This window comes from Lutra lutra, chromosome 13 (assembly GCF_902655055.1).
Source record: "Lutra lutra chromosome 13, mLutLut1.2, whole genome shotgun sequence".
In the NCBI taxonomy this organism is placed as follows: Eukaryota; Metazoa; Chordata; class Mammalia; order Carnivora; family Mustelidae; genus Lutra; species Lutra lutra.
In genome coordinates, this window is record NC_062290.1 from 27523969 (window position 1) to 27537927 (window position 13959).

Consider the following 13959-nt stretch of genomic DNA (forward strand, 5'->3'; position numbering starts at 1 on the left):
CCATACTGCCACTATGCCTATCTTAGGGCTTAAATGTGCAATTACCAGGCTTCACTTACCTCTCTCACCTTGTCTCTTTAAATCCAAAGCCGCCTCAGAACTGGGGGCTGGTGTCTGGGGCTCGCCGTTGCTGGGCACGTTTCCTTTCACCTGCAGCACCTCTGCCTGGGGCAGGTCTGCGTCCTGCGGCCTGGGCTGAAGCTCGCTGGGGGCTCGGAGCTGAAACAGGAACGCACGACAGCCGGGGGCTCCGTGACTTTAAACCTCACAACAACCCCATGCAAGGCAACGGACATCCTTCTGACAAAACACCCAAACCCCGAGAAATGCTTTGATCTACCCTAGTTGTGCCATACTACCTGGCATAAATCCAAAGGTCAAAGGTTAAGATCTCCCAGAAAGTACTTTCAGTAACAGATTAACAAGTAGGTTTCTAGCAGTCTGATCAACAAGGACAAGGATGACCTGAACGCTATAAACAAACCTGACCAGGCTGACTTCCGTAGAACACTGACCTGACAAGAGCAAAACAAATTCTTCAAGGGCACATGGAACATTCCCCAGGCCAGAGGCTAGGCCATGAACCAAGCCTCAACAAATCTGAAATGACTGGAGAACATACTCTGTATGATGTTAATCACGATGGACTGAAATTATCAATGACAATGAAATGTGAGAAACTCACAAACGCGTGGGAATTAGGCAACATGTTCCTAAATTAAACCAATGGGTCAAAGGAATCACTAGGCATAAAGAGAGCATCTCGAAAAAAATTAAAACAAATACATGACATACCAAACTTATGGGAGGCTGTTAAAGCAGTGCTTAGAGGGAACTGTGCAGGTCTATATCAAGAAGATGGTAAATCAGTGACCTAATCTTCCACCTGGAAGACAGTGGACACTGGAAAAAGAAGAGCAAACAGAACCTAAAGTACAGAAGGACGGAATAAAGGCTGGAGCAGGAATTAATGAAATACGGAACAGGAAAATAGAGAACATGAATGAAATCAAAGTTAGTTCTTCAAAAAGTTGAACAAAATTAACAAACTTTTAGCTGGATTAACCAAGAAAAAGAGAAAACTCAAATTACTAAAATCAAAAATAAAATGGGACAACACTACTGACCTTACACAAATAAAAATATTAAAAAGGAACACCACGAATAACTATGTCAGCTTTGATGACTTAGAGGACAGTAACCAAGTTCCAAGAACAATACAAACTACCAAAACTGACGCAAGAAATAGAAAATGTGAGGGGCGCCTGAATGGCTCAGTCGGTTGCGTCTGACTCTTGGTTTCAGCTCATGTCATGATCTCACGGGCTGTGAGATCGAGCCCCACATTCTTTCCCACTGCCCCTCCACCCAGTCCCTCTCCCTCAAATTTCTTTAAAAATAGAAAATGTGTTGGGGCGCCTGGGTGGCTCAGTGGGTTAAAGCCTCTGCCTTCGGCTCAGGTCATGATCCCAGGGTCCTGGGATCGAGCCCCACGTCGGGTTCTCTGCTCTGCGGGGAGCCTGCTTCCTCCTCTCTCTCTGCCTGCCTCTCTGCCTACTTGTGATCTCTATCTGTCAAATGAATAAATAAAATCTTTAAAAAAATAAAAAAATAGAAAATGTGTAAAGACTTGTTATATAAGAGATTGAATTAGTAATTTAAAAACTTCCCCCAAAGAAAAGCCCAAGCCCAGATGACTTCACAAGTGAACCCCACCAAGCATTTACAGTCCAATCAATACCAGATCTTCAAAAACTCTTCCAAAAAAAAAAAAAAAAAAAAACACAAAACAACAAACCACCAAAAAAAAAAAAAAACCAAAACCCTGAAAGGAATATGCCCCAACTCATTTTATGAATCCAATATTAATAGATCTCAAAACCAAAAACACTACAAGAAAACCAGTATCTCTTATGAATATAAACACTAAAATCCTTAACAAAATACTAGCAAACCAAATCTAGCAACATATAAAAAGATTACATACCATGACCAAGAGGGATAAATCCCATGAACGCAAGGTGAAACATCTAAAAATCTGTATAACAGTGTATCAGTAGTATAACAGACAAAAAAACCCACACGATCATCTCAATAAACTGAGAAAAAGAATTTGACAAAAATCCAACACCTCCTGATAAAAACACTCATAATTAAGATCAAAAGGAAAGGGGTGCCTGGGTGGTTCAGTCGATTAAGTGTCCAACTTTTGGTTTGGGCTCTGGGCTCCAGTCACGATCGCAGGGTCAGGAGGTGGCAATTCCGCCTCAGGCTCTGAGCTCAGGGGGGCGTCTGCTAGGGATTCTCCTCTCTCTCCCTCTCCCTGTGTCCCTCCCACCTCTCGCATGTGCTCTCTAAAATAAATCTTTAAAACAAGAAACAGAAGGGGACATCCTCGACTTGATAAAGTCTATTCATGAAAACACACAGCTAACATCAAGCTTCATGGTGAAAAAAGAATGTTTTCCCTCCATGATCAAGAACAAGGATTATCTGTTTTTCCATTTCTGTTAAACACTGAAGGGAGGTTCTAGCCAGTGCAATTAGGTAATAGGAAACAAAGGCATCCAGAGTGGGAAGGAAAAATGTAAAACTGTCTCTGCTTTGAGGACATCACACTGTATACAGAAAATTCAAAGAAATCAGATACCAAAAAATACTATTAAAGTTCAGCAAGGTTGCAATATACCAGATCAAAATAAACAAATGAATCTATTTCTATAGAACTAGCAATGAATATGAAAATAAGACAATTCCATTTGTAACAGCATAAAAAATAAATTGAACAAAGAAGTATAAGACCTCTGTAAACTACAACACATTGTTTGAGAGATTTTTAAAGGATGTAAACAAGTGGCAGGACGCCCCACATTCACAGAACAGTAAACTTAATGTTGCTAAGATGGCAATACTCCAAACTGATCAACAGACTCAATATAATTTCAGTCAAAATCTCACCTGGCTTTGTTGAAGAAACTGACAAGCAGATCCTAAAACTCATATGGAAATTCAGCTGGCACAGAATAACCAAAATAGTCCTTAAAAAGAACAACATTGGGGGTACCTGGGAGGCTCAGTCAGCGTAGCACCTGCCTTCTGCTCAGGCAGTGATCCTGGAGTCCCTGGATCGAACCCCACTTCAGGCTCCCTGCTCAGTGCAGAGCCTGCATCTCCTCTCCCTCTGCTCCTACTCCACTTGTGCTCTCTCTCGCTCAAATTAAATAAATCAATAAATAAACTAAATTAAATTAAATACAATGTTGGAGGGGTACATGGGTGGCACAGCCAGTTAAGCATCTGACTCTTGGTTTTGGCTCAGGTCATTACCAGCCCTGAGTCAGGCTCCATGCTCAGTGGGGGAGCCTGATGGAGATTCTCTCTCTCTACTCCTCCCACTGTCCCTTCCCTTAGAGAAATAAATATTTTTAAAAAATTAAAATTAAAAAAGGAGGAACCTGGGTGGCTCAGTCAGTTAAGTGTCTGCCTTCGAATCAGATCACGATCCCAGGGTCTTGGGAACGAGCCCAGCTCTCAGCTCAGTGGAGAGCCTGCACTTCCCTCTCCCTCCACTGCTCCCCCGTTTTTGTTCATAAAATCTTTAAAACAACACTGGAGGAGTCATACTCCCTGAATTCAAAGCTTACTACAAAGCTATAGTAATCAAGGCTGTACATACGGTACTAAAATAAGGGACAAACAGACCAATGGAATAGAACTGAGAATCCACAATAAACCCTCATAGCTACAGTAAACTGATTTTTGACAAGGGTGTCATGACAGTTTCATGGAAAAAATAACTGTTTTTTTTTTTCCAAAAAGAAGTGCCAAGAGACAACTGGATATCCATAAGCAAAACAATGAAATTAAGACCCCTACTTCACACCAGATACAAAAAATTAACTCAAAATGGGCCTTAGGACTACATGTAAGAGGTAGGAAGAGGTAGGAATTATAAAACTCTTAATATTTTCAAGATCTTGGATTAGGCAAAGCGTTTTAAATTACAACACCAAAGGAACACACAACAGAATAAATAATAAACTGGACTTCATCAAAATTAAAAACTTTCTTCATGGTGTTCATCGGAATATGAAAGTAAAAAATATAAACTCACAGAATAGGAAAAAATACTTGCAAATCATAGCTAATATCTTTATATGAATATATAAAGAACTCCAACTCTATTATAAAATAACTCAATTTAAAAATGGGTAAAGTGGGGCACCTGGGTGGCTCAGTTGGTTGAGCGACTGCCTTCAGCTCAGGTCATGATCCTGAAGTCCCGGGATCGAGTCCCACATCAGGCTCCCAGCTCCATGGGGAGTCTGCTTCTCCCTCTGACCTTCTCCTTGCTCATGCTCTCTCTCACTGTCTCTCTCTCTCTCTCAAAATAAATAAATAAAATATTTAAAAATAAATAAATAAATAAATAAATAAATAAAAATAGGTAAAGTGTATAGACATTTCTCCAAAAAGATACAAATGGCCAATAAAGCACAAGAAAAGATGCTCAATGTTAGTTATCGTGGAAATGCAAACCCAAACCACACTGACCCAGGGCCCCGCACCCACGAGCATGGCTACAAGGACAAAGACAGGTAAGAGCTGGCCAGGACGTGGAGAAACAGGACCCCTCACACTGGGTCAAAATGTAAAAGAGTGTGATTGGTTTTTGAAAACGGTCTGGCAGTTTCTCATTGAACATCGAGTTACCATATGACCCGGCAACTCCACTCCTAGATATACACCTAAAGGAAATGAAAACTTACCTCCATACAAAAATGTCTACACGCATGTTCATAGCAGCATTATTCATAATCTGCCTAAAACCAGGAATAACCCGAATTCCTATCAACCGACAGATGAATCAACAAAACGTGGCCTACGCACATGATACTGTCCACCCGTAAACGGGTGAAGCAGTCACACACGTGAACACGCGGGCGAACCGGGAAAGCTGCACACCAAGTGAAACGATCCAGACACACACAGTCTCACGGCTATGATTCTCCTGACAGGACACATCCAGCTACGCAAATCGATGGAGACAGAAAGCAGATTAATGGTTTTCTAGGAGTGAGCGGGGAGAGCAAACGGTTATGGGGTTTATTTGGGGGAACAAGAATGTTCTAAAATGGACTGTGATGATGGCTGCACAATTTTGTGAATAAACGAAAAACCAACGAATTCCAACTGTATGTGGGTAAATGGTATGGTCTATGAATTCTCTCTCAATAAAGCTGCTGTATTTACAGCCAACAAACGCAGCTTTCCCAAAGGCCTTGAGCAGCCGCTTCATGGGCCGAGTGGCACAGGCCCTACCACCAGGGGCGCTCAGCAGCCCCACCCCTGCCCCGCTGGTGAGGGGACCACAGTACTGAAGCCTCCCCCAGGGGGGCTGTAGACTTTTGCTGAAGCAACCCCAGTGACGCCCTGAGCCCAAGGACAAGGCAGAGCCCGGATGCCCTTCAGAGTGTCCACATCCTGGGAACAGCCAGCGTGTCTCAGGGAACCAAACCCATAGCGGAGAGCAGAGATAAATGCCAATCCATCTGCAGACAAGGGAACAGGATGCCTGAGGAGAGGCTAGGAATGCCTTCTGGAATCCTGGGCAGAAAAACTCTCAGAATTACCTGCTGGTTTTGGTCCTTTTTTTCACTCGGGTCTCTGGAAGCAACGGCCTCCTTCCCCTTTCTCGTGACTTCTTCTATCCGCTCCTCACACTGCTCCTTCACCTCCTTCATCTGACTGATGCACTGGCTCCTCCGGGGAGAGAAAGCAAAGGGAAAGACAAATATTTAGGGATGGGTCTACACCGCAAGTCTCCCCTGCCATGATCGTGCAATCCACCGCGTCAGTAAGACACGGCTCGTCTTCTTCCTGGGTCCAGCTCTCCACCTCGAGAGGGCACATAAGGCATGTGGTTTCAGTACTTAATGGCAAGAAAACTGGAGTTGGCTGAAACTACAAATTTGTCACACTGTTCTAAAACAGGTGAACTTCATTAGTTAGGAAAAAATAATTCTTACGGACACCTGGGTGGCTCAGCTCATGATCCCAGAGTCCTGGGATTGAGCCCCATGTCAGGCTCCGTGCTCAGCGCAGAGTCTGCTTCTCCTTCTCCTCCTTCTGTGCTCACACACACACACACACACACACTCTCTCTCTCTCTCTCTCTCTCTCTCCCCCCCTCCCTCTCAAACAAATAAATAAAATATTTTAAGAAGTTTTTTAAATACAAACTGTGGTATAATCAGAGATAGCTATATGGTCTTGTCCCCAGCTATTAGCACAAAGCTCCTAAAGGGCTTGGAATTTCCTGACTTACAGGAGGGTCTTGTCAGTCAAACAAGCCCCCCTGGACCACACCCGAGTTTGTGCTAATGTGCCAGCTCACGGAGCCTGACGATGGGGGCCGGCGGCCGGGGGGTCACCCCCATGACTAATAGGGCTGGAACTCTCAGCCTCACCACCTCCCTCCAGGGAACAGGGAGAGGAGAGCTGGAGTTCAGTCATGTGGCCGACGATTTAATCAATCGTGCCCATGTAGTAAAACCTCAGGAAAAATCTCTGGGTGATGAGGCTTGACAAGCTTCTCAGCCGGTGAACACCAGGTACTAGAAAGGTGGCACCCCAACTCCACCAGGAAAGGAGCTATTTCTCCTACAATGGCCCTAAAACTAAGACTCCACTATGTAGCTGTTCCTGAGATACAGCCCTTCGAATGAGCCTCTCGTTGTGAGCACAGCCCTGGGCAGAGTTCTGTCAGTCATCCTAGAGAAGTACCAACCCTGAGCAGTTCGGGAAGCACTGAACTTGTAGCTAGGAGACAAAGTACAGGTGCCTTGGGGACACGCGGAACTTGTGGATGTCATATGAAGAGGGGAGGGTCTTGTGGGACTATAAAGCCTGTGGGGTTTGTGCTAACACTAGACAGTGTCAAAATCCAGCTGGACTTCCACTTCCAGGAAGATGGGATAGATGGATTTTTCCCTATTTCTCCCACTAAGTACAACTGCAAACCCTGGGCACTGTATTTAAAACAAAAAGAAGAGGACTGAATGGTAGGAGAGAAGGCAGACTGGCCAGAGGCTTCGGGTCTACGGAACCTTCGGGTCTACGGGTGACACTGGAGAGCACGTGGGAAGAAGCCTGTGTTTCAGCCCCCACTGATGGGGATGTGTCCTCTCCCCTCGGGGTGGCAGCCAAGGAAGTCGGCGATGGGTCAGGGCTCTCCCAACAACCAGAGGTTTCAAATGAAAACCACCATCACCTCAAGCACCAGGAAGATCTCAAATGAGTGAAGAGAGACCATCAATAGATTCCAACGCCGACATGACAGAGAAGTTAGAATGATCTGACAAACATTTCCAAACAGCCACCAGAGAAATGTTTCAGTGAGCAATTTGAAGATGCTTGAAACAAATGAAAGACTAAATATCTCAGCAAAGAAACAGAAGATGTAAGGAAGAACCACATGGAAATTTTCAAACTGAAAAATGCAATAACCAAAATTAAAGAACTTAAGGACTGAGTGCAAGTAGCAGAATGGAGGCAAAAATCCGTGAACTGCAAGACAGAACAACAGACATGACCCAATCATAGTAACAGAAAACAGACTGGGGAGAAAAAGAAAAAGAAAACAAACCCACTGGGGGATCTGCACAACTATGACAGAGATCTAACATCCCCGTTCTCAGTTCCAGGAAGGAGGAGACTTTCCCAGTGGGGCCCACATAACTAGTCACCTGTACAACCATGCCCAAAATATTACTCCTCTTAGCTCACCTCCAGGACCACAGGATACCTCTGCCTCGCCCAGACCACTCTGAGCTCCTCACGTCCTCTTTCTTTTCTAGAACAAGTCCTAGCTACCTTTCTCTACTCCCCACTAGGTAGGATTCCATTCTAAGTGACCTTCCCTAAGAAGTCTTTTTTTGGGTAATAGAGAAGGATTCACGAAAATGACTGTGTAAGAACAGTATCCAAAGGCACTTTCAAAAAGTGGGTAAGTTAGCTTATCAGGTTTTGGCTGGGTGAAACAGAAAGGGCAAATGATAGCAATCTGCTCCTTCCGCAAACTGAAGTCTCATGTAGGTAGCCCAGCACCAGGATGGCCGTTCTGAGTCATCAGGGATAGAGCCTTCTCTGTTTCATGATCCAAGCACGGGTTTCCGGCCTCATGATCCAAGATGGCTACAGCGGCCCAGCCATCTTGTGTGAGTCCCAAGCAACAGGAAGGAATGAGGGGAAAGGTAAATGAGATGGGGTGTGGTGGACCATCCTCACTTTCAGAAGACTTCCTACGGTCCTGTGCTTCCACTTCTTTCCCGCGCTGGCCAGAACTTGGTCACCAGGCCATACTTCACTGCGAGAAGGGTTTGGAAATGCAGGAATTATATTGTGGGAGAAAATCATGGATCTAGATAGGCCATGGCCAGTCTTTGCCTGTTAATAATTGCACGCTGTCCCAAGTTGAGAAGATACCCAAAATAGACTGTTCTGTTAATTTAGATTAGGACGGGAAACACCAATCTTACAAGACAGAACTTATGCTTGATTTAGTATGAATGCAGCTGGGAAACTATAGAAATAGTCATCAATGTCTGTATACAACACAGGTTAGTACACACGCAGACCTCTTTACCCTGCAGCTGATGGGGCCTAGAAACAACCACACCCCAGCAGCAGTAAACACACCTAGTACCCAGATCTTGGCTTGCTTTTTTTTTTTTAAGTTTTATTTATTTATTTGAAAGAGAAAGAGAGCATGAGCTCAGGGAGGGTCAGAAGGAACAAGGGCCCTGATGCAGGACTTGATCCTGGGACTCCAGGATCATGACTTGAGCCAAAGGTAGTCGCCCAACCAACTGAGCCACCCAGGTGCCCCAGAACTTGGCTTCTTAATGCCACTCTCCAATTTAGAGAGAGAGAGAAATGGTTGATTGAGGGGGCATCCAACTGGGTCCCTCCCAGTACAGAAGGAGAGATAACAGAGTAACTTTATGGTGAAGAAAGCAGACAAACCCTACCTCAGTAAGGTAATCAAGATTATCATCAACAAGGGACAAGCCATATGGATAGTATGTACCCTTGATACAAAGTAATGAAAGTGGTACTTGACCTCTGTGGCCTTCCTCCTAGAAATGTGTTGCCCAGTTTAACCATGAAAAAAACACCAGATAAATCCCAACTGCAACAAACTGTAAGAAAACATACTATAAGACACCCGACCAGCACTCCTTAAAACTAACAAGATCATAAAAAAATAAGTCTGAGAAACGGTCACAGCCAAGAGGACTCTAAGGAAACATGAACAGACGGACTGTGGGGTCCGGGAAGAGATAAAGGACATCAGGGGAAAACCGAGGAAACACAGACAAAGTATAAACTTTAGTTAACGATGGATCCATACTGGTCCATTAACTGAGCCAAACAAGCCCCATCAGTGGAAAGCGTTAACAGCACGGAAACCGGGTCTGCGGTACGCAGCAGCTCTCATAATCCTTCTACACAGCAGCTCTTGTAATCCTTCTGCAAACCTGAAACTGCTCCAAAATTTAAGCTTCATTTTTAAAAAATAAAAATAAAAAGGAACTGGAAGATGCCCAGGCAGTATCAGAAAATTGTTACTGGAGCCCATCACCTAGCGCAGGCTGAGCCCCCTTTTAGCTAAGATATGCTGAGGCATCACCAGAGCTTTCAGCCTAGAGTTAAGAGCATCCTGTGTGTCAGGGTTGTAGAGTAATTGAGAGAATTACACACTTGTACAAATAAGGAAGTTGGGAGGTGACCTGAATGTGGGCCGCTGACCGGGGTCAGAGAGAGAGAGATAAGGCTGAAAGCAGAAGCCAGACCCGGGGTTTCCTGGCTCTGTGCCATGCTCTCTCTAGGGCCCAGCTGCCTCTTGTGGGTCACGAGCCCTTCAGAGCCAGCTGTACGCACACTCAGCCCATAGCTCTTGTAATGTGACCTACGGTGCAAAGGAGTCTATGGGTCCCCAAGAACCACATGGAGAGAAGGGCATCAGGGGTTGCAGACAGAGCGGAAGACAGACTTCCGGACTTTGGACAGCTTACAGATCAAGAGAAGACTCGCTGAAAATTTTAGATAAAACGGTCACAAACAGGCAACTCGCAGGTGATAGACTAGTACGCAGTAGTTTGAACGCATAAAACAAGAAGAGAGACCGCCTAAATCCTGAACGTACTAAACATGCCAGTTCACTGTTAGCAGACGGCATCCCAGACGCTCGGGACCAGCCAATGAACAGGGGCACAGCCATTCCCGAACATTCAGAAAACTACAAATGGGAAATACGTACTGTTTTCACCTGCTCTCAGCCCTGCCAAAACCAAGGACAAAGAGCCTCGCTCTCCCAGCCCTGCGAGTGGAGGCCAGCTTCCCCCATTCCAGCTCCACAGCGGTAAGGAAACAGCCTCAGAATGAAGCTCAAACACCGGGATGCAGGCCATGGGGACGGTGACAGTGTGACATCCCGAAGGCCTCAGGTGAGCCTCTGCTTCCATGTACGTGCCAACCGTTCAGCCACCAACTAGAGCGAACACGCGGACACGCAGGACCTGCCACCAGGGTGATCATGGCTGGTGCGATCGATGCGCGGGTCGTACGCCACACCGGAATCTATGCAGGCGGGTGGCCTGATCGTCCAGGACACAATCTCAGGGCAGTGCTGGGTCTAGACCAGTAACAGCTTTGGCAAACTATTTCCTCATGGCGTGGAAATGAGAGGACAAGCAGTTCACGTGAGAAGACAACCCTACGTGCTCCAGGGAGGAAGCCTGCAAGGCCATGTGTGACCAAGACCGACAAGAACGTGACCGCTTAGTGACGTCTGCCACAGGGGTGGGAGTGAGGAGCGGGGATGCCGATTCAGAAGAATGAACACTAACGTGTGCATCAGGAAGCCGGCCTCGCTGTCCACTCTTCCAGTCCCAGCACTGCCAGTAGAAAGGGTTCGGGCCCGACAGGGTGTTCCCAGAGCGGCTGTGAGGGTGACCTTCCGCTGTCCCACCAACGGAAGGCACGACTTCGCAGATATTGCTAACAAGGGATCTGCACCTTTCATCAGGTCCAAGAGGGTCTCTAGCCCAAAGACAGCTTCAACACTCCATGAACATCATCCCCAGGAAACGCACCATATCTGGGATAACATTTTGGGCGTGACAACCTCAATACCAACTTCAGCCAAAACGGGTTTCAAACTAGCCATCAACCTCCTAAGAGAAAAAGGGGGAGTCCAGCAGGCCTGGCCACTCTCCCTGTCTGCTCCAACATGGGGCGCAGAACCGCCCTCCCCATTGCTGGGCCTGGCCGACTACTGATTTCCAGTGAGGTCAGCTCCTTCTGAGTCAACATACATCAAGTGAGGGCATTAACGGCTTATCCTATTTCAAAGAATGGAAGGGAAGTACGTTTGAAGGTATCTTCTAAGGATGAATAATACAGAGACTGGGCTGTCTTCATTTCTGTCTGAGTGCTAGCGATTGTCGATGACTGGCCCAGCTCAGGGGTCCTCAACTGAACACCACCGTGTTTGAGGCCAGGGAAAACTCCAATATGAGGTCTGCCCTGTGCACTGCAGAATGCTGACCGCAGGTCTCTGGACATTGCCAAAGGTCTCCTGGGAGCAAAATCGCCGACCAAAATTGAGAACCACTGGCCTGGCTGAAGAAGGTTCCATACGCATATTTTCTAATTACATTTCCCTTCTACTGACGTTAGTGCATGTCCTCTGCATGTTTATATATGCGGGGCTTCCTGGTTTTAGTAGTATTTTGTTTTAAAGTGATCAGGATGCTACCACAGTGAGTGGACAATCTTTTGGAAGGACCTGAGAATCCCGGTGAGGGCAGTGGGGTGAGGAAACTTATTCAGAAGGCAACTTGGCAATTTATGACACTGAACCTACAGGTGAGTCCTTTTTAGAAGGAAATAATTCAAAATAATTATCTTTAAAAGGTATCTTTATCTTGCTATCAGGCTAGTCAGAATAATCAAAAACTTAGAAGTAACCGAAATACCCAAACACGGACATCATGAGGTAAATTCTGCGCCTCCACAATATTAACCAGTCATTTTTAGTGATGCTACATTTTGGAGCAGTACAGACTTCTATTTATAAATAACACAAGCAAGTGGAAAACAATGATTTAAAACTGTTACCAGTGACTGCAATTATGTGAAAAATCCACATACCTTGGACACAAACCAGGAAGAAGTCAGCCAACGGGAAAGAGGACGGGGCTCATAGGTGGCTGTTTGCCTCCGAATCCCAGACCCCCTGTGCCTGAGTTATGCTGCTCTTATCGGGGAAAATAATACACAGACTAGGACTTACTCTCTATTCCCTACAACTGGTTTTTACTATCTTACTATAGGGTTTAGCTAACCTTTTGGAAGTTTATTGTTTTGTTTTGGTCATAAAAATCCTCCCAGAGGTAAATGTGTAGGGCTTTTGTACGCAATTGAAGTTCTCATCCGCTTAAAACAGACGGGCCTGACTGTAAGCTGGGATGGAACGGCAGCGTGGGGAGTGTGGTTATGAGTCACGTACACCTGGAATGCACTGACGGCACAGATCCTAAGTGTTCTCACCACACACCCACAACAATCATGTTTAATGAGCTTGATCCGGGACACTACACAATGTCGAGGATATCAAAATTCCATGCTTTATACCTTAAATATAGACAATGATTATCTGTCCATCATACTTCAATAAAGCTGAAAAATAAAAGCGCTCCCTTCTCACTGCAGAAATGTGAAGAGACGCTAGAAGTCTCACAGAAACAGAATGTCCACAAGCCGACACCCAGAGATAAACCCCGGATCTGATGCCAAAGACGCCTTTCAGTCTAGGAGTGGACTAAGGGCGCATCTGAGCACTTCCCGAAGTCATTTTTAAAGGCTTTCTGTTACTGACTCAACCAGCACACCTGCCCTGTAAAACTTCACGGAACTTTACAAGTATGTTGACAGGCCATTTCCTGCTCCGGGACGCTGCCCTCCCGTGTATTCTGAATCATGAGCCACCAGCTGGTCCTCTTCCAGAGCTTTCTGAAGCTTGGCTCACACTTACATGAGGAAGTGCGCAGGGCCTCCTGCAGAACCCGGACATGCAGTGCACACCCACCCGCTCACGCCCACTGCTCAGAACACAAAGCACCCCCACCCCCTGGGGCCTGCACTTACAGGTCATAGGAGAACTTCCGCTCCAGGTTGGTCTGGTTCCTCTGGAACTGGAGCACGTCCTGCTGCAGCCGGCCGTAGTTCTTCTGCAGGGCCTTTAACTGGTCTGAGGCCAGAGGACCACCCAGGAGCCAGTAGGTCGCCAGCGTGGCCGTCACAACAGCAGCAGATGTGTCACAACACAGTGGGCAAGGGCACGCAGGAGAGTACAGAGGGGAGGAGAGAGGGAAGAGAACGTTCCAGAACTGTGGAGGAGCCTTGGAAATCCACAACCCAACCAGAATCTTACAGTCTCTCTAATCGCTTTTGACCTCTGACCTTCAAAATGCATTAGGAGGTTCTGTTCAGCTGTTTCTTAGACATCCTAAACCCTGAGCTGTCCCACAAGGTGACCCATGCCACGGTGTCCCCTGGTCCCCAGAAGATTTCCCTTCAGCCTGTGAAACGTGGATTTCAACATCTGCTCAGGTAAGCAGCCGCTCAGGGCAGAACCCCGTCCTTGGGCCCAGGCTGCCAGCCTGCTGACCCCCTGCTTACCTCCTGTCACTCACCGCCACCAGCCATTCCCCAGGCCTGTGCTCATTTAATCCCCACCCCCCAGCTGGGAAGCAGCATGCTTTCCTTGAGGAGACTCATCAGCCCTGCTGCCCTGACCTCTTGGCTCCTAAGTCTTGCAGAAAACAGCAGCCGCTGACCAAGGGCGGGGGGAGAAAGAAGAGCTCCCACAGAGGGACAGCAGAGTGGCCA

General features: G+C 46.4%; 1 protein-coding gene across 3 annotated transcripts in view; it reads right to left on the reverse strand.

Annotated features, from left to right (window-relative positions):
* The window catches only part of GOLM1 (golgi membrane protein 1), a 61386-nt gene that overhangs the window by 10054 nt on the left and 37373 nt on the right, over positions 1-13959 (reverse strand). For 2 of the 3 annotated variants that reach the window (XM_047701172.1, XM_047701173.1), the window contains exons 5-7: positions 13216-13318; positions 5634-5763; positions 60-219 (exon numbers count right to left, since the gene is read on the reverse strand). In XM_047701172.1, coding sequence (XP_047557128.1) covers positions 60-219; positions 5634-5763; positions 13216-13318 — 393 coding nt within the window. The remainder of the gene's footprint in view (positions 1-59; positions 220-5633; positions 5764-13215; positions 13319-13959) is intronic. The other variant, XM_047701174.1, reaches the window with a different exon arrangement.